At 43.2% G+C, this 26,095-nt stretch overlaps 1 protein-coding gene across 3 annotated transcripts in view; it reads left to right on the top strand.

Annotated features, from left to right (window-relative positions):
* Positions 1–26,095, top strand: part of Mfsd6 (major facilitator superfamily domain containing 6) — a 51,148-nt gene that overhangs the window by 18,461 nt on the left and 6,592 nt on the right. For all 3 annotated transcript variants that reach the window (XM_052749416.1, XM_052749418.1, XM_052749417.1), the window contains exons 2-3: positions 8,535–8,632; positions 25,283–25,444. In XM_052749416.1, the coding sequence (XP_052605376.1) occupies positions 8,535–8,632; positions 25,283–25,444 (260 nt within the window). The remainder of the gene's footprint in view (positions 1–8,534; positions 8,633–25,282; positions 25,445–26,095) is intronic.

Below are 26,095 nucleotides of genomic sequence, written 5' to 3' on the forward strand. Positions count from 1 at the left end.
GCTCTGCCTGGCTCTCTGTGGCCTGTCCCTACATCCCATCTTCTCCCACCATGCTGGCTGCACTGTGTGGAGCCTCTCCCTGGTTTCTGTTCCTTACACAGCTGAACAGTGAACTTCTGAGCACCGTCTCTCAAAGCCAGTCAGCTGGAGGCAACCTCCACTTGGCACTTAGGTGGCAGGGAACCCTTCCTCACCTACCCACTCCCCACTGTGCCTCAGTTGGATGCCTGTGGTGTCTGCAGCTTTCTCAGGGGAGATGGACTCTGGGCACATTTCCTCTCATAACACCATTTGCTTCTGGGTAAGCTTGCATTTGTGATCCAGGATATTGGACCGCCGCCGGGTGGCATTTGCTTTTCTGCTTCCCTCCTACCTGGTCTTCCCAATGATTTGTGAAAGTTTAAAATGTCAACCATTTTCCAAAGCCAAGACAAATACACACCCAGCTTCCTTAATCTAAATGCACAGCTGTGTCCTATGAAAATACATTAACATGTTAATCTAATGTCCCACCTTGCAGTAGGAAAACAGCCCCTGGCTGTTAAGTCCAGTTGTGACTTTGTGGTAGGGCTCCCCTCAGCCCTCTCTTTGCTCACCTATGAAATGGGCTACCGGAGTAGACACTGTGCTTCTCTTAGTTCACGCTGGGTCTAACTTTATGCTTTGACTCTGGAAGATCACACCAGACTCCCTCCCTGACGGCCCTTGTTCTTTATTTTCCGTGGTGCTCAGATGTAAGTAGTTTTTGCTGGTGCCTAAGAACTACGCAGAGAGCCATTCAGACACATTTATCTGTCAGTCTAGCCAGTGATGGGGATGTGGGTGTGTGACTTATGGTAGCCGTGCTGGAACCTATTGACTTTCTCCAGAGCCAGCTGACTTCAGTGGAATTTGAGACCCAAAGTCATACATATGGCATGAGGCAGAATTGTCATGGTGTGGATGTTCTTGCTGAAAGCTTTGCATTTTGCTTACTGCTAGCCTATACTCTTTCTTGTTCTCTGTTCCATGTGTATGTGTGGTGAGGGGGAAGGGGGGGTGCCTCAGCACATCTGTAGAGGCCAGAGGACAATTTAATAGAGTCAGTTCTCTCCTCCCACCATGTAGGTTCTGGGATTGAACATAGGTTGTCAGCCTTGGTGGCAGGCACCTCCACCCACCGAGTCATTCTCCTAGCCCTACACGTATTCTTTACAGGCCTATTTGGCTTATTAAAGGTGGCCTCGTAGAAAAGACCTCTTCAAATATGCCTGTACCATGAATGTATCCACGTGCCCCATTGTGCTCCGTACTAGCAAAGTGCATTAATTAGTACTGTTGGTAGAAGCCTTTCATTTCATATCAACCAGTGGAAAAATAAACACCAGTCCCCCAGATAAAGTAAATGAGTAAACACATCTGGATTAAGCAGTACAAAGTGCTAACAGTCCTTCTCACAGACACAGCTTCAGCCTAGCTGCAGAGTCCGGGACACCAGCACTGTCCCATCCCATCCTCTATGGCTAGTCTGCTTTGATGGACTCTTGAGGAAGACAGGCGTTCTCCAAGAACGTTCTGAAAGGGCCATTGCCTTTTGCACATCACAGCACCACGTGATTCTGCACAACACTTATCTTAGTGGTAACCATATATTATAGGCTGACCATACTCTCCAGGGAAGGTGAGGCCTCTGATATGATCACTCAGTTTTAACCTTACTGCCTGATCTAATGGGTACTCAATACATATTTATAAACTGGTGGGAATTATGAATACTTTAAATCAAACATCAATTAATAAATATTTAATAAACACATTTGTGCTACATACTAGGGGTACAATGGCAAATGTGATAGAAATATTCATTATGTGTGTATTGTGTTTATAAGTGTGTGTGCATATTTTCAGATAGATGGTTATGGTACAGGAATCAGTGAAGAGTTTGTGAAGAAATAAATTAACTTCATAGAAATAGGAAGGGTACAAAAGATGTCCATATTTGACAACATTTTTGACAATGTTCATGACTAAGCTTGAAGATAAACATTGTAATTTCTGTAAACATATAAACAGTTCAATGCATAGAGGTAAGAAGTGGCTTTGGGGACATCCTGGAGCACTGTGCAATGAAAGCCAGAACATTTGCTCAACACACGCCCGTCTCACAAGAAGACAGGATTGTTAACACTTAAGCCACAGATCTCTAAAAGCCCAAGGCATTCCCATACCACAGCTGAAGGAATAAGCCAGAATGCCTGGAGGCCACCAGGCAGATACCCTGGGCTATTGACCCATCCTTGGAAGATAGGGCATAAGAACCACACTGAATCTGAAGGGAAGATGAAGGGGGGACAATGGTCATTTTAGTTGTGTGTGTGTTGTGCAGCTACCACTAAAGGTGACAGGAAGTCTGAGGTCTCTGCTGGTCTAAAGCCATTCTGTGCTACTGTCAGATCCTCCTCTTAGACGACAAAGAAACTAAGTGGACAGTAACAGCCACCAGCAGCAAGGCCACTGTAGTGCCAGTTCCTGGCCATATTTACATCTCTTTACTGTCCTTTTATCTGTATATTTTATCTCCAGGAAGAAAATTAAGAATATTCAAAACTAAATAGGGCTGTCCTTAACGGGATCCATCACTTCTGCTTTGTTGTTATATTTCCAAGTAGGTAAAAGTCGAGTGAATGCACGCACATGAGCATACAAACACACATGCACGCACGCACACATGCGCGCGCACACACACACACACACACACACACACGCACACACACACACGCACACACACACACTGAGCTGAGTGAGATCCGAAGAACACAGGGGCAGGTGAGATGGTAGACCAGTTGTCCCTTTGACTTGCATATAGGCTGGAGGATGTAGTGTTGTGCCAGGTAGGCTATGTGGGAAATGTTTTCTAATAGAACATTGTTTTGATGGGACTGTCCCCACTGCATTCCATATGCTTTCTGATGATGTCACTCTTGAAGCAAACAAGCAGTTTCTTTAAGTCTGTCTTCACAAACCATCATTTTTTTTCCCAGACAGAAAATGATTGTGAACTTTTCAACTGTTTAGCAACTATATGGTTTATTTACTCTCCAAATATAGACTCTCAACAGATTAAAAATATAGGAGTAATGCCCAATAGTATCTCAGTTGGGACCCTGTTATTTTTTTAACTTTATTTTTATTATTTTGTTTAGATGTTTAGGTGTACATGTGTGTATCTGCCATGGGTCTGTGCATGTTTATGGCATCCAGAAAGGGGTGTTAGTTTGGCCAGAGCTGGAGTTCCAAGCAGTTTGTGTTGCCTGACATGGGTGCCAGGAATTGAACTTGAGTCTTCCAGGAGAGCAGCCAGTGCTCTTACCCGCTGAGCCACCTCTCCATCATTTTAAGCTGAAACAGAAACACAGATCATGTCCTGTGAGGCTGGAGAAGTCCAGTGCCTTGCGTTACTTCTGTAAATACAGTACCTTGAGGTGCAGATTTGATGTGCAGCCAATCAGATGAGTATCTCAGGACAAGCCGACTTAGACTTCCTGTCCACACCCTTGTTCTCTCTGGAATAATTTCTAGAATAGGTCTGGAGTAGAAAATGGTACTTTTCCCCCTCTGCCCTTATTATTTACCCCCCACCCCTTTTTGGTATCCTTCTAACATGGTCTCTGTGAGTCTTTCAGCTTCCTGGTTAATTTCTGTTCAGTCTGCTCCTACTGTCTATAATGCTTTTCCCTACTTTGTCCTTCTGACACAGGTATGTCTGACCCTGTGTGAGTAGCTGGATCCCATGGCTCCTTGTGCATATGTCCTTGATGTATTTTATTTACGCTGCTTTCTTCCCACTGGGTTGTCAGATGTTTGAAGGTAAAGAGAATTTTCTGTTCCCTTTCATTCTTCTTGAACCCAGCACAATGTGCAGGGTACACAGTGGCATCTCATGAGAGTCTCATAACACTTTTCTCGGACTTTCATATTTTGCTCCAATTCAGGCTAGATAATCTGACAAGTTATTTGGCTCCTCATTACGTTTATACCTCTTAGTGGATAACTTCACTTAAATCAAACAACTGCTCCAAAATGGCCTAGTTCTTGTCTGCTTTTATTACTGACTCCTGCTATGAAATAGGAAAGTGAGGAAAGCTTCTGTGATCATCACACCAATGGTCATAGGTTTCCACATAAGCTCCCTGAGGAGTACCCAGGAGTCTAAGGCCCTGAACACAGCTCTATGTTCAGTGTTAAGAACTGGCCTGTCCGGAGAGGGACACCCAATAACCTCCTCTCCATCAACCAACCTGTAATCTCATCTGAGTAAATGTACCGGTGAGAGACACCCTGACGAAATACTTCAGACAGGGCAGCTTCGAATACAATTATTTCTTCACAGTTCTCGCAGTTATCAGTCCAAGACGAAAGGGCCAACAGGGTCAGCTTTTCCGGGGACCTCTCCTTGGCTCATCCTCCTCCACTGTCTGTCCCTTCATCCTGTCCTCTTCTGAGATGCCAGACCAGTCACATTGGGGTAGGACCCAGCCATGTGATCTCATTTACGTCATCAAATAGAGTCTCACTCGGGGGGTACTGGGGCTTAGCACTTAGACCTTCAATTTTGGGCACAATCCAGTGTATAAAAGGGAACATATCATAGAGTAAATATCCCATTCAGATACTGACGGGATCCTTAGGTTGCTGGAATACTTTTCAGTGCCAGGCCAGCATGTCTATGCTCATGCCTTTTCATAGACTCAAAACCACGTTTCTTTCTGTTCCTAATTCAACCTTTGTGAGTTTCTTAAAACTATTGTCCCACAAAATGGTTGGTGAGGGAAAAAGTGCTCAGGCTCTGTTGTTTATATCTGCGGCACAGCGGCTGCCCCTCATCCTGTCACTGCCTCAGCTGCTGACTGAGCCCCGGCAGCTGCCACAGCCTCCCTGCTGAAGCTGCAGCCCAGCGAAGCCTTTGCATCCCACCTCCACCTCAGCAGCCTCCACACAGGGAGGCAAATGTTGTTTTAACTAAGTCTCTACCTTTTTATTTTACCGATAAAGACTCAGGAGCCAGTTGCTGGGGTGAACACCTGCTAGCTCAGAGAGGCCAGGAAAGCAGCCAGCTAACCTTCCTCTGCCACCTTCTCAGAAAGAGGGTTTTCTCCTACGCCATCTGAAACAAAACTCTTCCAACCGGATGTCCCTCCATTCTACTTCCTGTGCCCCTCTTTCCGACCTCCTGACTTCCCCTCAGTCTCTATGGTTACTTCCAGGCAACTGGTGGCTTCCTCCGCCTGTTGACCTATGGTGGATTTTATTTAAATAATGCAATCTCAGGGTTCACAGTGTGACCAAATATCCCGCAACAAAGTTTGGTATTAGTCAGCTTTCTGTCACTGTAACAAAATATTAGAGGCAAAATTTGAAAGGAGGTAAGATGTGTTTGGGCTTTGATCTCACTCCATGTTCACTTGACCTTGTTGCTTTGGGCTTGTGACAAGGGAGGACATCGTGGTGGAGAATGCAAGGTGGAGGAAAGCTCGAAACCTCATGGTGGCTGAGAAGCAGAGAAGCAGGAAGGGGGGGGGGAGCGCTAACATCTTCCAGTGCATTAGCTGTTTTCCTCACTGCTATGACAAAATACGTCACAGTAGCGTCTTAAGGGAAGGAGGGGTTTGGTTCTCACAGTTTTGTGGATATAGTCCATCATGACGGGAAGGGTGGTGGCTGGAGTGCTTTATCAATGTGGCTGGAGCTTTGTGCTGTGGCTTCTTCATATCTTGGTGAATTGAGAATCAGAGAAGGGGACTGGAAGCAGGGTCAGGTGCAATCTTCAAGGACCTCCACCAGCCAAGCCCCATAACCTCCCAAGGCAGCTCCACCGTTTGTGACCTACAATGACTTCTTAAAGTTCCCACTGCTTCCCAACAGCACCACCATATGGGGAGCAGAACTGCCACAGGTAGACTGTGGGGGACATTTGAAATCTAAAACCGAACAGGCCCCCTTGGGAATCCTGGGATAGTGGGGTTTTTTGTCAGAGAATAAAAAAATTTTTGGACACTTAAAACAAATGTCAATGCCACCATTCATCAAGTGCTTCTGTGTTGTGACTTCTTTACAAACCTGTGGAATATAATGTTATTATCACTATTTGACACATGAAAATCCTGCTTTAGAGAGACAGAGTAGCTTGTTCTGGCTATTCTCGGTTTTCTTCTTTTTATGGGGCTCCTTTTTTATCTAACAGACTATCTGTCAAGACTTAGAACCATGGGAATGAAGAAAAGGCTAACTTAAATCCATAGCAACCCAGCTTGGCGGACCCAGGAGCTCCACAGCAGCTGCTCTAGTGACTGAGTCCCACATGTGGAGAACCCGGAGGCCACAGCATAATGTGCCCTTTAATCTGGGCTGCTGGGCATAGGCAAGAGTTTTGGACTGTGTCATGGATCAAAAACATGGTTGAAGATAGGCAGTATGGATGTTAGAAAAGTGGACTATCAGTTTGTTTGTGATAGATTTATGGGAGCTGTTACTGGAGACCGATTGTGATGAGCTTGCCCTCCCTGACTCAGTATCAGAACAACCGTGGAGGTTTCCAAAGCACCACACCTGGCTTTTAGCCAGAGCGCTCTTTATTGAGATGGATCTTGACATCTGTGCTTTGAAGTTATCAGAGTAAATTTGATATAGCTAAGGTTAGCAACTACTCAGCTAGGCCTGCAGTCAAGGTTGTGGTTTAAGGGCCAAACTGGCCTACATCCCATTTTTTTTAATATCCCATGAACTAAGGATAGTTTTCTATGTTTTGAAAATGGTTGGAAGAATGCGCAAGAAGAATAACATTATGTGAAATTCAAACTATAGTGCATCTCACTGAAATGTTGTGTGTCATTTGTGGCTGCCACCACACCACCACAGTGGGGATGAATGGCAGCCAGCTGGCTCAGAAAGCCTCAGATATCTACATCATGGCCCCAATTGCTGATCCTTAAGTTAGGCCAATTGGAGGCCATGCATGAGGCTGCTTTCAGTGAAGTCAAAAGGCCTGTGTAATGTGTTTTGCGTTTTGGTAGTGGGGTTTGCATCTTAACTTTTGTGTCATTTTGTAAGAGAGGGAAGCTGATAGATTAGTAGCAAGTTCAGGAAAAATAATTTTTATCAAACAAATTTGAAATACATGCTTTTATTTACCAAGCCACGTAAGTATGAAGAATATACTCTCCGTAGAACCGATGACTCAGGCCTCTATATCAAGAGGGCTTCCTGGAGGACCTTCCAAGTTCCTTCCAATGGTGTGTCCCCATCCTTCCTACCCCTTCACCTTTTCTTTGTCTTTTCTCCATCCTTTTGTTCCATATTTAGGATCAGTTCCAGCCAGGGACCCAAGAGCAAAGTTGGAAAAAAGAGAGCAGTGTGTAGAAAAATGTAAAAACACAGCTGAGCAAGATGAGGACCGCCGCTCTGGTTGTTGGGTGGGATTTCTTTCACTTTCTGGTTTTCACCCACTTAGATTTTAGAAAACATGAAAAGTGGGGCTGGAGAGATGCTCAGTGGTTAAGAGCACTTCCTATGTTTCTAGAGGACCCAAGTTGGGTTCCCAGCATCATATTGGACAGCTTACAACAGCCTGTAGCTCCAGGTCTAGGACCCTCTTCTGGCTTCTAAGGGTGCACACTCCCTCCCTCCCTCCCTCCCTCCCAGCAGCCACCGTTGGGTCCAGGCTTGCTGCACCACTTTGGTCTGTGTTTGCTTTGGTTTGTTCTTACATTTTTGGTGGTTGTGATATTAGAGGGTGCCGTATATCTGTTTTGTAAGAATGTGAAATCACGGAGGCAGAGCCAGGCGGATCTCTGTGAGTTCGAGGCCAGCCTGGGCTACCAAGTGAGTTCCAGGAAAGGCGCAAAGCTACACAGAGAAACCCTGTCTCGAAAAACCAAAAAAAAAAAAAAAAAAAAAAAAAAAATGTGAAATCACGTGTAATTTGTAAAATAATAAACATGAATCAATTGAACTGCTGAGAAAACATTTGGTTTGTTGTTCATCATTTGTGGTTGGCTTTCAATGATGTGAATCTCATGAAACTCTTTGGTGACCTGCGTATATAATCAAGGCTGAGGTTCCCATTTTTATACTCCCCCCACATCCACCTTAACCCCCCACCCCCACCCATCATTGTGGGGAGCTACAGTCCCAGGCATATTTAGGCTACAGCCACCTGGGAGGAAGCCAGCAGCGTCATTATAGCTGGCCGTGTGCCCGGACTATCTGAAAAAGCACCAGTTCTGCCACTAATGAAGTTTCAGGAAGGGCGATGTTGGCTTTTACATTAAGCATTTGGGGAAGGCAATGGGCAGGTATGGTAGGGGCGGTCTCCTTCCTACACTGGTGGTTAAGTTTGTCCATGAGCTTTCCTGTTCCTAAGTTTGGAAAATATCTGTTTAATCATGAATGGTTTGGAGAGTGGAAACATAAATAATATTCATGATCTGTGTTTCATTCTGGGGCCCAACTTACTTTCCTTCATGTTGTGTGGTTTTTTTTTTTTTTTTCTTTTCCAGGGTTTTGTACATTGGACTGGCCTGCAATACAGCTCGCTATATTTACATTTCCTACCTGGAAAATGCCTGGACTGTCCTCCCCATGGAGGTCCTGCAAGGTGAGCTGATGGCTGGCTGGCATGAGAACATTCCATGCTGTCCCAGCAGTGACTGTCCCGGCCCTGACCTTCCCCATCAGGCTCTACCCCGGAAGGGAGGGTCCACAGCTTGGATGGCGGGTGCTGGTTCTTCAGCTGCTCTGGGTGCTGTACTGTGTTGAGTCAAACAAAGCCTTTTTTTCCCCACACCCTTGTGTTTAAACAAAGAAAGAGGAACTCTAGAATAAACTGTTCTGCTAGGCTGTTAGGCCCAGGCCTCCAAAGGTGGTTTTAAAATATAAAAGGATGTATCTTTCAAAGGCTCAGGTTCTTCTGATTTTTTTTTTCAGATTAACTGTACATATGAGAAAATATGGCTCTAATATTTTCTCTCTTCAGTTATTTTATTGCATCTAGTGGCTTATAGCAAAAGCCTGAGAGTCGTGTTACTGTTTTTCCATGAACCCTCTAAATCTTTACTCAGACATGCTGGTCTGGCTTCCTCCTGTTGCTTCAGCGCTGTTTCCTGCCACGACATAAATTTGAAAGATTTCCTGGGAGGCTCTTAGCATGTGGATTAAGAATACTGAAAGATGGATCTGTGTTCAAAGCTCCTTTCTGGGTTAGTGTACATGATCCCCTTCAGATTCTAAAAACTCTGCTTACCTATTTAGTGACTGGCATTGTGATTATAATCATCAGGACAAGATCACTGGAACTGAGTGGACTGTGACAGCCTCAGCTCCTAAATCACTGTGCCAAACATTGTATAATTTAATTAGCTGTTTTAGATGTTACTGTAATTATTTCCTAACCCGAAGGATGTAAGTGCACTTAAGCCAGGATAATGTCCTGTCTTGATTCAGATTCACAGTTACTCATCTAAGCAGACCGTATAAAACTCATGCTCACTTACCATAGTCCCTCATCACAATGAAAAAAATACATCCTAAACTAAAGGATATGTATCATTTATAGTCATGTCATTATGTAATTTAAAAATACACACACTTTAAAGGTGCTCTTCTCAAATCTGATATAATGTGTGATTGTAAGAGAAAATGTGTTTACAAATATATATACAAAACTGGGTATATAATGGTAGGTTATTGTCTGTTACAAAGTCAGCTATTGTCTGTAATAATTAGAACCCTCGAAGGGTTTTGCAATGGAGTACATGTCTCAGCATTGTGTCACTTGAGAATCGTAAAGTACTAAACATGAGTAGAGAAGGAGTTTCACAGTGATAAGGATTTCTCTCTTCAATGGACTGTTCCCTCCTTGTATTCTTTAATAGCATTGTCTGTTGATATATGAGGGTTTTAAGACTCCATAAAAAGATCTGTGTTCCTACTAAAAATGAATGTTTCTTTAAGAACATAAAAATGTATATTGTATATACACTAATATACTATTTTTCCTTTAATTGGAGAGAGAAAAAGACAGTTTGCGTAAGAGACTCAAGAAAAAAGAGCATCTGTGAGTTTGGGCATGCTGGCTCACACCTGTAATCCTATAATACTGGAGAGGTCGAGGCAAGAGGTTTGCTGTGAGTTTGAAGCCAGCTCAAATACAGTGTGAGATCCTGTCTCTCAAAACCAAACCAGCCAAACAACCACAACAAAGACATTCCTTCATGAGGTGTTGAAGGGACAGCAGGAGTTTCATCAAGGAGGAAAACAAACGTTCTTTGTTGTGAATTTAGAAATCCTTCCCTGATATTTTTCAAAGATGTAGAAGGTGAACTGAGAGCCAGAGACACCCTTTAAAAGTGGACTCAGGTGTGAGGTCTCACGGCTGTCCCGGAAACCAGGTGTGTAGCATGTCACCGCCGCACCATGTGCGGTGGACAGAGAAGTGTGCACCTGCAGTGAGAAGCTCTGTGGAAGCCGGGGATAGAGGCCTGAACTTCTTATTAAAAAATGCTTTAAGTTCCGGTCTGAGCTGGAGTCTGAAGGGCCACCATGTGGCCTCTAGGAAGCAGACATTTGCTGCCGAGAAGCACTGTGGACCACAGAGCAGATGGCAAAGGCCACAGGGCACCTTCAGGATGGAGTCACCGTCACAAACTGCTGACCTGGGTCATGCTTTCACATGGCACTCACCTCCAGGTGTGCCATGTGGGAGCGGGCATGTTCTGAATCTAACAGGAATTCTTCTTCCTGTGGCCAGCTACGGCTTACACTTGTGTGCTTCACTTTAGTCTCCTCTGTGCCCAGGGAAGCTCAGCCCCGCTCTGACATGAGCGAGGAAGGTCTGTAAATGCATGCCTCCTGGCCCAGCCCAGGGTTCTGCAGCCAGCTTCCCCCACGCTCACTGTTCCTGGGCTGGAAGATGGACATAGCTTCAATCCAGGCAGAGTGAGTGCTGCTGTTCCGGCAGGCGGCACAGAACCCCTGCCTTTGATATGTGCCATCCCCAGAAGGCAGTGGCTTATCTGGATGAAACCAGTCCACATCACATTACTGAACAGGTTTGTCTGGGCACTTTTGATTCTGCTGCCTGTACAGACTTGTCCAAGTGACCTTATAGTCTCTGACCTTAAAGGAGACTGTGCTTAGGATAGAGTCAGGACAGGAAATAATTGTAAGGAAATACCGATTACAGGACAAAGCCCCAGGCTTGGGTCCCAGCACTGCAGAGAAAAGAAAGATACCCTCATCGGGGCTGATACTTAATAGGCACCAAAGTCTCGGGGCGCAGGGAGGAGGCTGAGGCTGGCCGATGATACTCATCACTGGCCATCTGGACATTGAGCAATCATCACGTTCACTTTTTTATTCTTAACTAGCGTCACATGAGAGCCAAGAGGGTCTTCTTTAAAAAATAATTGCCTTATTTGTGTGTGAGTGTGTGTGTGACAGAGAGAGAGAATGTGTGTCTGAGAGTATGTGTGAGAGAGGGGTAGAATGTGTGTGTGTGTGTGTGAGAGAGAGAGAGAGAGAGAGAGAGAGAGAGAGAGAGAGAGAGAGAGAGAGAGAGAGAGAGAGAGGGAGAGGGAGAGAGAGAGAGAACACATCTGGGTGCCCTAGCAGTACATGTTGAGAAGTTGGAGGGTAGCTTCCAGGAGTTGATCCTCTCCTCCCACTGTGGGCTGCAGGAATCACACCCTGCTCCCCGGGCCTCTGTGGTACTCTTACCTGCTGAACCACCACTGGCCCAAGAGATTCTTGAGAAGATATAAGTGCAGTCTGTCTCTTCATCATTCTGCCACTCTCCACATCCCCTAACCACCATGAACGCTAATTCAGCAGGAGGAGGGGACAGAGGTGCTGGGCTATGTGCTGTGTCCCAGCTCACCATCACTTCCCCTTTGCGTTCCCCCTCTTCCTTGGAGCTGCAGACCACCCTCTCAGCTTCCTTCTCAGGAAGTATGATAACAGCCTTCCCGCAGATTTCCTCCTTGCTAGGTCTTAACAAGGGACCATCCAGGCATCTATTGGGGTTTAAGATATGGCCAGGGGAGCTGACCGGAACTGTAAGAACTCAGATCGTTCCCCATGTGGCCGTCAGTGCTCTCTGCAGCCCATCCTTCCGGAAGGTCAGCTACCATTTTCAGCAGGCAACTTGCAACACCACCTGAAGAATCAGGCTTTCCACCTGCGGTGAGTCTGCAGCTTGTTTTAAAAGACTGGGTCTGAGTGCCAGCGGCTCTGTTGGAGGGTGGGAATCCTGCTGAGATTATATTTCTATTCTTCACCTTTACTTTTACTCAAGAAGCATTTAGACACCCAGAATTGTGATCCTGAGTATAAACATTTGGTAAAAGTCAGGATCAAATGTAATGTGTTCCTTTCCTGGGTGGGTGTTAGCTGTAGTAAATCACAGGAAAACTCAGCAGTGAATGTGATCAAAATTACTCTTGGTATTAACGTGTATTGATGACGTGAGTTCAATCCCCGGGCCACAAGGTGGAAGGAGAGAATTCTTGTGAGTTGTCCTCTGACTTCCAGACTGTCACAAGCATGCACCCTGTCCAACACACAAAGTAAACAAATAAATGTGTTTGTTTGTTTGTTTGTTTTAGTGGAGGCTCAGCAGTTAGGAACACTGTCTGCTTTTCCAGAGCACTCAGATTTGGTTTCCAGAACCGAGGAGGGGCACAACCATCTGTAACTCCAATCCTAGGGGACTCAGTGCCCGCTTCTGGTTTCCACGGGCACCAGGCATGCACATGGTGCACAGATATACATCCAGGAAAAACACCCCCCACACACATAAACAAAGAAAAAGAGTGAATCAGACAGGCTGCTTTGCCTGAAGAGCTTCTTTTGAAGGTTTATTTTTATTTACGTATGTGTATGTGTCTACATGAGTTTGTGTGCACCATGTGGATGTGGGTGCCCACAGAGGCTGGAAGAGGGCACCAGATCCCGAGGACTGCATTTACGGGTACCTGTTAGCCGCCCAGAGGGTGTTGGGAGCCAATCACAGGTCCTATAGAAGAGCAGCCGGAGTTCTTCACTGCTGAGCCACCTCCCCAGCCCCGAAGATGTCCTTTTGAGTTCCTTGAGGTACTGGTTCCAGCATGGAAAACCAGATTTGGTCAGCTCATCGATGGATTGCTGTACAAGTAGAGCTAAATTGAGACTGATGAAAAGTGGCTTTTCTGTCCCCAGCCACAGGTGACCCTATGGCGTCACCGTCTCATGCAGCATGCTGGTCAAGCGAGTTGGAGCCCTGTTTCCTCTCATTATGTCCTGGAAGAGCACCGAGGAGCTCTATAAAATGATTAGTATCCAGGCCTTATCTGACAGCAGAAATTCTAGACATGGTTCCATCTGTTATCATCTATATTGGAAATTTTCTGCCTGGCTTAATCCCTGAAGCACCTGTAGTTAAACGCCTGCATGTACAAATGTATGGATAGAGGGTTTACCATGTGACTCACTGTGTCGCGTTGCAATTTCCGTGATGAGATTTCCCCTTCCTCCTTTTTTTCTCTTAAGTTTTATTTTGTTTTATTTTTGTCAGGGAGGGAGATGGAGGGATTGGGAGGCATGATGTGAAAGACACAAAGAAGAAATAAGAAGAAAGTTAAAAAAGAATAACTATGATAGACAAATTGAGTAATTAAAGTGGCATATGAAAGTCAAGTACATATTTTACAGTTACTATAAAGTGCTCCAAAACATTTTCAACCACATGGGCCGTTGCATACTTTAGGACTTAATTGTTTTCTTATTGGTTTCCAGATACTAGCTTTGTTTCCTTAGTGTAACCCCTTGAAGAAAAGAATCCATGCCTCTACCAAATTCTCCAAAGACATGCATGCATAGAGAAGTACTGCATCCTGTACCGTAGTTGGTGTTTTCTAACTTCCAAATATCCTGATCTGTAGCAGGAATCTTAAAAGTTCTTATTAATAAAATCAAACCTGAGCCAGGTATTGGGGTGAACTGGAAGATCAGAGAGACAGAACAAGCCACAGCTTCCTTACCTGGCCAACTTCTCAGCTGGTCTTATTTCCTCAGACTGGAAGCTTCTGTGTCCTCATCCCAATGGCTCTCAGCTGAACTGCTGCTTGAAAGCCTGAAGCTTAACCAGCCAAATGCCTAACCAGCCAAATGCTTCTAGTTTCTGGTCCTCGCACCTTATATACCTTTCTGCTTTCTACCATCACTCCCTGGGATTAAAGGCGTGTGTCACCATGCCTGGCCGTTTCCAAAGTGGCCTTGAACTCACAGAGATCCAGAGGGATTTCTATCTCTGGAATGCTAGGATTAAAGGTATGAGTGCCACCATTTTCTAGCCTTTGTATCTAGTGGCTGTTCTGTCTCTGACCCCAGATAAATTTATTAGGGTGCATAATATTTTGGGGAACACAATACCACCACACTGATCAATAGCTAAAATAGTTAGTTCTAGCTTGAAAACGTGTAAATATCAAAGAAATTCTGAGGCTTCACTGAATGTGAATGTCACTTCTCTTCCCTGGACAATGCCTTGCTGTCCCTGTCACCTGTGAGACACCAGAGTGTTTTACTCCTTTGTGTTAGTTGAGGAAGTCAGAGAGTGCTGTTTACTTTGCATTCCAATCCGCTGCCAATAAGCTCTGTGTCCTTGGGCAAGAGCCTTACAATCTCGAGCTATAAGAAGATGCCGAGAGTGTAAATAATCACTAATCAAGCAATCAGTGAAAAGTATTACCACGGCCTATGGCCATAGTTATTGTCCAATAGGTGTTAGGGTTCACGCTAATACAAAGGTAAAGTAATCAATAGATAAAGATCAAGGAGAATATACTTTAAAGGATTCCCCTGCTAGGGGCTGTAGGAATGTCTTAGTGGTGAAGAGTAAGCACCGCTCTTCCAGAGAACCCAGGTTCGATTCTCGGTGCCTCTGTCTAGTGGCACACCATTACCTGCAATTCCAGCTTCAGGGCATCTGATGTCTCTGGCTTCTGACGGCCGAGCACAACCACACAGAGACCCACATGCATACACATTATTAAAAATAATAAAATAAAATGTTTTTTTTAAAAAGATGCTCTTCCAAGAGCTTGTTCGTGACAACCTGGCCATGAACTGGCTCTGAGACCGAGTGACCAAAAAGCATGTGGGAATCATGAGTGGCCAGTGCATACTGGTATTCAAATTGCCTTTGAGGATGTGGCATTTTTATGTACATTGATATAAAATTCATTTTATGGCTGCATGGAAAAACACAGTGTTTGTAGAATATAGTGTTGCCAAGTCTTCACATTAAACACATTCAGTTTAAATTGACACTCCTAAAACCTGCTTCAATGTGCGCAGAAGGCAAAATGTAAGATCCATGAGGCTCTCAAATGTTGCATGTGGAATAATGTCAGTTCAATTCCATTGAGCCACATGTCTGTGTTTATGCCAATACCAAGCTGTTTTTATTACTATAGCTCTATAGTAGAACTTGAAGTCAGGGATGGTGAGGCCTCCAGAAGTTGCTTTATTGTACAGGATTGTTTTGGCTATCCTGGGATTTTTTGTTTTTCTGTATGAAGTTGAGTATTGTTCTTTCAAGGTCTGTGAAGAATTGTGTTGGGATTTTGATGGGGATTGCATTGAATCTGTAGATTGCTTTTGGTAAGATTGTCATTTTTACTATGTTGATCCTACCTATCAAAGAGCATGGGAGATCTTTCCATTTTCTGATATATTCTTCAAGTGTTTTCTTCAAAGACTTAAAGTTCTTGTCATACAGGTCTTTCATTTGTTTGGTTAGAGTTACCCCAATGTAGTTGGAAGTTTTCTTGTGTCCCCCAAATAAACACACAGAGGCTTATATTAATTATAACTGCTTGGCCATTAGCTCAGGCTTATTACTGACTAGCTCTTACACTTAAATTAACCCACAATTCTTATCTATGTTTAGTCACATGACTTGGTATCTTTTCTTAGTTCTGCCTTGTCATCTTGCTTACTCTGTGTCTATCTGGTGACTCCTGACTCTGTCCTTCCTCTTCCCAGAATTCTCCTCATCTGCTTGCCCGCCTATACTTCCTGCCTGGCTACTGGCCAATCAGTGTTTTATTTATCAACCAATCAGAGCAACACATATTCACAGCATACAGAATGACATCCCACTGCACCCCAAGATATTTTATGCTATTTGTGGTTATTACAAAGGGTGTTGTTTCTCTGATTTCTTTCACAGCCTGTTTATCATTTGATTTTTTTTTTTTTTGGTTAATCTTGTATCCCACCACATTGCTGAAGGTGTTTATCAGCTGTAGGAGTTCGATGGTAGATTTTTTGAAGTTACTTATGTATATTATCATATCATCTGCAAATAGTGAAACTTTGACTTCTTCCGTTCCAATTTGTATCCCCTTGATCTCCTTTTGTTGTCTTCCTGCTCTGGCTAGCACTTTGAGTACTATATTGAATAGATATGGAGAGAGTGACAGAGTGACAGCCTTGTCATGTTCCTGATTTTAGTGGAATCACTTTAAGTTTGAAATTAAGTTCCATTTAATTTGAAGTTGGCTGTTGACTTGCTGTATATTGCTTTTATTATGTTTAGGAATGCTCCTTGTATCTCTGATCTCTTCAAGACCTTTATCATGAAGGGGTGTTGGATTTTGTCAAAGGCTTTTTCAGCATCTAATGAGATGATCATGTGGTATTTTTTTTCTTTCAGTTTGTTTATATGGTGAATTACATTGATAAATTTTTGGATGTTGAACCATCCCTACATCTCTGGGATGAAGCCTACTTGATCATGATGGATGATTTTTTTTATGTGTTCTTGGATTTGGTTTGCCTGTAATTTATTGAGTGTTTTTGCATCAATGTTCATGAGGAGGATTGGTCTGTAATTCTCTTTCTTTGCTGCATCTTTGTGTGGTTTGGGTATTAGGGTAACTGTAGCCTCATAAAAAGAGTTTGGCAATGTTCCTTCTGTTCCTATTGTTTGGAACAATTTGAAGAGTACTGGTATTAGCTCTTCTTTGAAATTCTGGTAGAATTCTGTGCTGAATCAATCTGGCCCTGGGCTTTTTTTGGTTGGGAGATTTTTTAATGACTGCTTCTATTTCCATAGCAGTTATAGGTCTATTTAAATGGTTTATCTGGTCTTGATTTAATTTGGGTATGTGGTACCTATCCAGAAAACTGTCCATTTCTTTTAGATTTTTCCAATTTTGTGGAGTACCTGATGATTCTCTGATTTTCCTCAGTGTCTGTTGTTATGCCCCCTTTTTCATTTCTGATTTTGTTAAATTGGATGTTCTCTCTCTGCCTTTTAGTTAGTTTTGGTAAGGGTTTGTCTATCTTGCTGATTTTCTCAAAGGATCAACTCTTTGTTTCATTGATTCTTTGTATTGTTCTCTTTGTTTCTATTTTATTTATTTCAACCCTAAGTTTGATTATTTCCTGGCATCTACTCCTCCTGGATGAGTTTGCCTCTTTTTGTTCTAGAGCTTTCAGGTGTGCTGTTAAGTCACTAGTGTGAGATCTCTCCAGATTCTTTATGTGGGCATTTAGTGCTATGAACTTTCCTCTTAGTACTGCTTTCATAATGTCCCATAAGTTTGGGTATGTTGTGCATTCATTTTCATTGAATTCTAGGAAGACTTTAATTTATTTCTTCCTTGACCTAGTGGTGATTCAGTTGAGCATTGTTCAGTTTTCATGAGTTTGTAGGCTTTCTGTAACTTGTGTTGTTGAATTCTATCTTTAAGGCATGGTGATCTGATAAGATACAGGGGATTATTCCATTTTTTTTTTATCTGTTGAGATTTGCTTTGTGACAGAGTATATAGTCAGTTTTAGAGAAGGTTCCATGAGGTGCTGAGAAGAAGGTATATTCTTTTCTGTTAGGATGAAATGTTCTATAGATGTTTGTTAAGTCCATTTGAGCCATACCCTCTGTTAGTTCCCTTATTTCTCTGTTAAGTTTCTGTCTGGCAGACCTGTCCATTGGTGAGAGTCGGGTGCTGAAGTCTTCCACTATTAGTGTGTGGGGTTTGATTATGATTTAAGCTTTAATAATGTTTCTTTTACAAATGTGGGTACCCTTGTATTTGGGGCATAAATTTTCAGAATTGAGACTTCATCCTGATGGCTTTTTCCTGTGATTAATATGTAATGTCCTCCATCTCTTTTGATTAATTTTAGTTTGAAGTCTATTTTGTTGGATATTAGGATAGTTATAACAGCTTGTTTCTTAGGTTCATTTGATTGGACAATTTTTTCTCAATCCTTTACTCTGAAGTAATGTCTGTCTTTGAGGTTGATGTGTATTTCTTGTATGCAGAAGGATGGATCCTGTTTTCATACTCATTCTGTTAGCCTGTGTCTTTTTTATAGGCAAATTGAGTCCATTGATATTAAAAGATATTAATGACCAGTGATTGTTAATTCCTGCTATTTTTTGGTTTTGTTGGTGGTAGTGTTTATGTGTTTCCCTTCTTTGGGATTTGCTGGTGTGAGATTTTCTATTGCCTGTGTTTTCATGGGTGCAGCTAACTTCCTTGGGTTGGAGTTTTCCTTCCAGTACTTTCTGTAGGGCTAGATTTGTGGATAGGTGTTGTTTAAGTCTGGTTTTGTCATGGAATATCTTGTTTTCTCCATCAATGGTGATTGAAAGTTTTGCTGTGTATAGTAGTCTGTGCTGGCATCCATGGTCTCTTAGTGTCTACAAAATGTCTATCCAGGACTTTCTGGCTTTCAGATACTTCATTAAGAAGTTGAGTGTGCCGGGAAGGCAGTGGCACACACCTTTAATCCCCAGCACTCAGGAGACAGAGCCAGGTGGATTTCTGTGAGTTGGAGGTCAGTCTAGTCTACAGAGCAACATCCAGGACAGGCACCAAAACTACACAGAGAAACCCTGTCTCAATCCCCCCCCAAAAAAAAAGAAAGAAAAGAAGTTGGGTGTAATTCTGATAGGTCTGCTTTTATTTGTTACTTGGCTTTTTTCTTTTGCAGCTCTTAATATTCTTTCTGTATTCTGTATGTTTAGTGTTTTGATTATTATGTGGCAAGGGGACTTTTTTATTTTTTTGGTCCAGTCTATTTGGTGTTCTGTAACTTTTGTACCTTTATAGGCTTGTACTTCTTTAGGTTAGGAAAACTTTCTTCTATGATTTTGTTGAATATATTTTCTGTGCCTTTGAGCTAGAATTCTTCTCCTTCTATCCTTACTATTCGTAGGTTTGGTCTTTTCATAGTGTCCCAGATTTTCTGGATGTTTTGTGTTAAGAATTTGTTGGATTTGACATCTTCTTTGACCAATGAATCTATTTCCTCTATGGAATCTTCAGCACTTGAAATTCTCTCTTCTATCTCTTGTATTCTGTTGGTTATGTTTGTATCTGTAGTTTCTGTTCATTCCTCCAGATTTTCCTTTCCCTGAATTCTCTCAGTTTGTGTTTTCTTTATTGCCTCTCTTTCAATTTTCAAGTCTTAAACTGTTTCCTTCACCTGTTTGGTTTTTTTCTTGGCTTTCTTTGAGGGATTTATTGATTTCTTCCAATTTTTTGTTTGTCCATTTCTTTAAGGGAATTTTTCATTTCCTCTTTAAGGGCCTCTATCATCTTCATAAAGTTATTTTTAGCATCATATTCTTCTGCTTCATCTCTATTGGGATGTTCAGGTCTTTCTGTTGTAGAACCACGAGGTTCTGGTGGTGCCATATTGCTCTTTATATTGTTGAATGTTTTTTTGTTTTGTTTTGTTTTGTTTTTTTTTGGTTTTTCGAGACAGGGTTTCTCTGTGTAGCTTTGTGCCTTTCCTGGAACTCACTCTGTAGACCAGGCTGGCCTCAAACTCACAGAGATCCACCTGGCTCTGCCTCCCGAGTGCTGGGATTAAAGGCGTGCGCCACCACCGCCTGGTCTGAATGTATTCTTACACTGTCATCTACCCATCTGGGTTTGGGGTCATTATAGGTACAAGTGTTGATTCTTCCTCCAATTGGTACAGGTGCTGCCTGTGCCTGGGGGAACACTGATGCCACTGGGGATAGTGGTGGAGTGGCCTCGTTGCAGGAGACTTGCCTCCTGACTGTCTGCTGGGGCTGCGATTAGTTGCTGTGTTTTTTGTTTTTTGTTTTTTTTTTTTTTTTTTTTTTGAGACAGGGTTTCTCTGTGTAGCTTTGCGCCTTTTCCTGGAACTCACTTGGTAGCCCAGGCTGGCCTTGAACTCACAGAGATCCGCCTGCCTCTGCCTCCCGAGTGCTGGGATTAAAGGCGTGCGCCACCACCGCCCGGCCAGTTGCTGTGTTTTTAATTTTCTTCTTCTTCTTCTTCTTCTTCTTCTTCTTCTTCTTCTTCTTCTTCTTCTTCTTCCCCCTCCTCCTCCTCCCCCTCCTCCTCCTCCTTCTCCTCCTTCCCCTTCTCTGGCAGGCTTGCTATTCACCTTTTCCTCAGGGACCTACAGCTTTTCCAGGATGCCTTACAGTTAGTTATGTCTGGCCAGTACAAAATGAAATACTATCTCTCCACCCAGTCCGTAAGACTTCCCACATGCAATCATCCCTCTTTCCTTGGATACTGAAAGCTGGGGCGATGGGGCATTGAAGAGGCAGTCTGCAGCTGGGTCTGTGAATGCCTGTGTAAAGCAGAGCTGCTGACCCTCTGGTCTCCTGCCCACTGGACTTTCATGTGAGCAAGAATATTGCTCAGCCAAGCCAGGAACCCGAGACTTGTTTGCTATGCCAGTCCGTAACTTAACCGTTGCAGGTACCTTCTACTACCTACCCAGTGGAGGCCTTAGGGAGCTCGTTCTCCTACCGAGGCTCACCAGATTGAGCTTTCAGAAGCTCTCCTGCTCCCCACAGTTGAGAGGCATGCTGGACCAAGTGAAGCATTGCTTCTGTTCCTCCATGGGAAGGCCTGCCACAACTGATGTTCTGATACAGGGCTAAGGAATCGTCTCTGACTTGTTCAGTGAGTGGCCATTATGATTTGATTTCCCCCCAGCCAAGCAGCACTGTACAAATGTCTGTGTAAGCAGGGATCTCCCCCTTGTACATTCTGTTTACTGCAGTAGAACACTATTGTGGGCCAAGAGAGAACTGTTTTGAAATAGATGTTTTAGAGTATTATACTTAAAGTATAAGAATTCCTTGGGCATATGGAAACTTTGCAACATGCATGTTATGCCAGCTCCTTAGGGAGGAGACAAGGTGATAATATTCTTTTCTTAGCAAGCTAGATCTGTGCTCATGTGTGTTATTACCAGCAGAACCCCACAAAGCAGTCTAATTTCTGTCAGTCCTCAAGCAGTTATTGTGAAGCCGTTTGATGTAGCGTTTACACACTCAGACACCTCAGGTTGAGATTCCTTCTGCTGCTCTTTTGTCCCTCTGACCTTGAACAAGGCTAATCTCTCTGTGCCCAGCTTTCCTCCTGGAAAATGTGGAAAAATAGTTTCTGTGGTTTGGAAGAATAAATGAAAGTATACGTAAAACAGCATCATTCCTTGTAGAGAAAGCTGCAGTAACAGGACTGCTAATGGAATTTTTACCTCCAGGTCAGTACAGACCAGAAAATATGAAAACATTGTTTCGTCTCATGAGGCCTCAAAGCTAATCCTGACCGTGAAACTGGGGAGGACCGGGGCACTGGACTTGTGTACCTGTCTCGTCTTTGGGAGTCATTCATTGTCACCCAGCATGTTTATTAAACATCTACTGTGTGATTTGGTGATAATTACTATCAAGGGACATCAGTACATTTATGACAAATAGCCAAAGAAGGGTGAACGTTGTTCTAGCAGAGTCCGTCTGTGTGGCTGCCCTTGTCACTGCTGCTACTTGGAAAACAACATCCTTTTACTTTTGTGTAATCTAACAACATGATTATATAATCTTTAGGGATTTAAAATTTTGTAACCCTTGTAGAGAAAATGCTCAGTTATTAGGAGCCTTTGTTAGTTAATACCAGACAACAAATTCTAAAAGTAATTTAAGTATCTGTCTGAAGGTATACTGCTGGAAAATGCTTTACTTCTCTTTTAAAACAAAATTTTAGGGGTTGGGGATTTAACTCAGTGGTAAGCACTTGCCTAACAAGCACAAGGCCCTGGGTTCGGTCCTCAGCTCTGGAAAAAAACAAAAACAACAACAACAAAATTTTAGAAAACACAGTTTTGAAGGAAGAAGGGGTGGGGAGAGGGGGCAAGAGATCAAAGAGGAAAAGATGTGAGCAGGAGATGTGAGAGAGAAGTGTGTAGGTTATTCTTCAAATATTTTTGTGTGTAACCAAGCCCTTATACATAGGATAGCTCAAGACTTATATTTGATCTAAAATCACAACCAAAAATTTAATTTAATATTGTGGTCACATACATAGCCAAGCATATTATCTACCTCTACTTACAAGTCCTGCAGTTGACGGCTTAGACATAGTCATCAATAAAGTTAACTCACAACCATTTGATATAGTTTGGGATCATTGAAAAGCATTTCTTAAAGATGAATCAATTTGCATTCTGCTATTGAGTTTTGTTTCTCAGGATACTTCTGAATTTTATTCTAGTGTTACTCATAAAAATGATACAGGCATCTGAAAAAGAAGTCAACACCATCTCTAATAACATAAATGAAAATATCCCCACTGTATACTATTACTGTGTCAACATTCATAGCTGAGACTCGGTCTAGGCATTATTTAATTCTAAAAAGACTGACAGTAGCGACAGAGTTGCTGTTGTTTAATCAGACAAAGCAAATGATTTTTTAAACATCTGTGGAAATTAAGTGTGCATACTATCAATAACCATTCAGCCCATATTGCTAGTTAAAAAACAACCTAGCCGGGTTCAGGATGTAGCTCAGTGATAATGCTTGCCTAGTGTGTGAGAAGGCTGGATTTAACCTCCACACCACCAAAAACAAAGTAAAACAAAAAACAAAGCCCCCTCAAATCTACTTCTGTGAAATGATGACTGAAGCATATGTGAGAAACAGGGAAAGGATTCTAATGTTTCTAAGTTAGTAATGAGGCAGGCATATAATCTAATGTGAACAGTAAAAACAGTTTATTCCTTTCTGGCCCTCCTTTAAGCATGGTCAGCCCACACGACTTTTTTATTGCATGCCACACATTGCAAATTAAGATTCACCGTTTCGGTGCTGGACGTAGTTGTATTCCTGCAAATACAGATTTGCTTCTGAGATATGGCTAAATTATCTGGAAACAGCACAGTCCTGCTGAGTTTTACTTTTAAGGTGCTGAGGTGAGGCCAGATCATGACCCCACAAAACCCTCCAGTGTTCTTTCTTCGAATCCCAGGGATGGTGTGTTTTCCAATAGGGCCGTGCTGAAGACTCAACATTTCTCCAAAGATACATAAATGGCCAATAAACACCTGAAGGTGCTCCGTACTCTGGCCAGGGATGTGAGTCAGCACCCAGTGGGGCACGGATTAGAACTGCTACTATGAGAAGAAAAATATTTTAAAAGTCCTGGCTAGGAGGCAGAGAAGCTGGTGAACTCGTGGGTGTCTGGGGGGTGTCAGGTGGTACAGCTGCTGTGGAAACCACTGCTCTAAATGTTAAACACAATGAAAGCTGCCCGAGCTGGGAAGTCCACTTGTAGCTGTATAAACACCAGTATCTACTTGAAGATACTTAAATATCAAGATTTAAACAATATTATTCATAATAATCAAAATGCGGGAAACAACTTGGACACCATCAACAGAGGAACAAAACGTGGCATGTTGCAATGGACTATTATTAAGCCTTTAAAACGATAGGAATTCTTTTTTATATTAATTTTTATTTTTGACAATTTCCTACACGTATATAATGTGTTCTGATTATGCCCTACAGACCTTGTGTCCTCTCATCTCCCACCTATCACTGTCAACCCCCAAAACCTCATCTCCACCAGTACCCTTTTCCAGGGTCATGACTTTTGGTTTGGATTTGTGACACACTGAATTTACTCAGGACCACCTGTGTGCCGTTGGAGCCGGGAGGGGTCATCAGTGGGTCCACAGTGGCAGACAAGGATTCCCCTCTGCCCGCCAGCACTCCCGACTGTTAGGGGCTCACTCTTGTGCAGAACCATTGTATTCATAGCAGCTGTGAGATCAGGATCACCATCGCTGCGCTTGTCCAGGAGACAGCATTCTGCAGCTCCCTATCATCTGGATCTACAGCCTTTCTACCCTCTTCTGCAGCGTTTCCTGAGCCTTAGCAGGGTGGTATAAATGTCTTATTTAGGGCATGTTATCTGTCACTCATTCTCAGCACTCTGTACTGCCACAGTCTGCATTCACTACCATTCATGGGAAAATGTTTCTCTGATGAAGGATGACAGCAGCATTTCTCTTTGGGTATAAACACAGATATTTATTGAGGCAGCTTGACACTGTGTCAGCTTAGCTAAACAATAGTGTTCAGTTGCCCCCTAGGATCTAGGATCTTCCCAACCATGGTTTTTATTTGTTTGTTTGTTTTTGACCATGTGCATAGCACCAGGTTCCCCTTGTGGATCAGGCCCCAAATCCAAACCAAGAGCGGTTGGTTACCTTCATCATAGTAGTACCACTGTCGCACAAGTGGGCACATCTTGCTTCAAAGCTTCAAAGACTGGACTCGTAGATCACAGGGCTCACAGCTGGGTACAACATTTGACATTTTCCCCCCAGAAGCTCGTGCAGCATCTCCTGGAACCTGAAAAGGCGGGGAGGAGGTTTTCAGCTCCATCCCAGCTTGGTTTCTCTATACATGCATCCCAGGTGTGCGGTGAAGCTGAACACATGCCACGGTGTGGACAAATCTAAAGGACAAATACTGTTATGACTCTACTCACGAGAGCCACAATATTCACATCTGTGGGGATGGAAAGAACAGTGCTTGCTAGGGAATGGCCTCGGGGTAAAGCGTGTGATGTTTTTAAGATGATAAAAAAGTTAAAGAGAGAACAGTGATGTATGCACAACACGGAGTGTACCTAATGCTACTGAACTGTGTTTAAAAATAGTTAAAATGATTACCAAAATATATGGCATGCTTGTATGAAATTCTCAAAGCATAAAAGTACTATATTGAAATGGCTTAAATGATACAGCTATTATGTATGCTCTGTTATAAAATATGCACATGTGTTTATACATATGCATACTGTATCTGTATAATAACAGGTCCCTGGTTTGGTAAATCATTCACACTGCAGGAAAGTGTGATGAGGGTACTGAGCAGCCACTGACTCCCATGCCTCCTCTTCTGCAGGAGTCACACATGCAGCCATCTGGGCAGCGTGCATCTCTTACCTCAGTGCAGCTGTTCCGCCTGAGCTGAGGACTTCTGCCCAGGGCATCCTGCAAGGCCTTCATCTGGGTTTGGGGAGAGGATGTGGTGCCATGATCGGAGGCGTGTTAGTCAATTACTTTGGTAAGAATAACTTTTCTTTTGTTCCTTTGAGGAAAAATAGTTTTGTTTTGTTTTGTTTTTTCCCCCCAGCTATACCAGAATTTCACTTCAGTATTCCTATCCTTTTTTTTTTTTTTTTAACATTGCATGGTCATCATGATTGTGAAGCACATACTTAGGTTGGGAAGATGTTTAAAGCTGGCTCCTAATTCAGTCTTCTGGCAGACAGCTTAATGAAACACCATAGAAACCTCAGGGGAGCCAACAAATGGCTGAGCACATGTGCTTCAGTTGAGTCAGGTGTCCTGCACCTGCTGCTAACAATAACAAAGAAACAGAATCCATGAGCCGGGCGGCGATGGTGCATGCCTTTAATCTCAGCACTTGGGAGGCAGAGGCAGCAGATCTCTGTGAGTTCGAGGCCAGCCTGGTCTACAGAGCGAGTTCCAGGACAGGCTCCAAAGCTACACAGAGAAACCCTGTCTGGGGAAAGAGAGAGAGAGAGAGAGAGAGAGAGAGAGAGAGAGAGAGAGAGAGAGAGAGAGAGAGAGAGAATCCATCATGGTCAAAAAACCTTAACTATTCACTGATGTACACAATCTGTACATTCCAATCATCAGACCTCTTGTTAGAAACATGAGCACTGAGGCAGATTACTTTATTCCTCGGGGG

Source organism: Peromyscus californicus, unplaced genomic scaffold, assembly GCF_007827085.1.
Source record: "Peromyscus californicus insignis strain IS unplaced genomic scaffold, ASM782708v3 Scaffold_21__1_contigs__length_65335640, whole genome shotgun sequence".
Classification (NCBI taxonomy): Eukaryota; Metazoa; Chordata; class Mammalia; order Rodentia; family Cricetidae; genus Peromyscus; species Peromyscus californicus.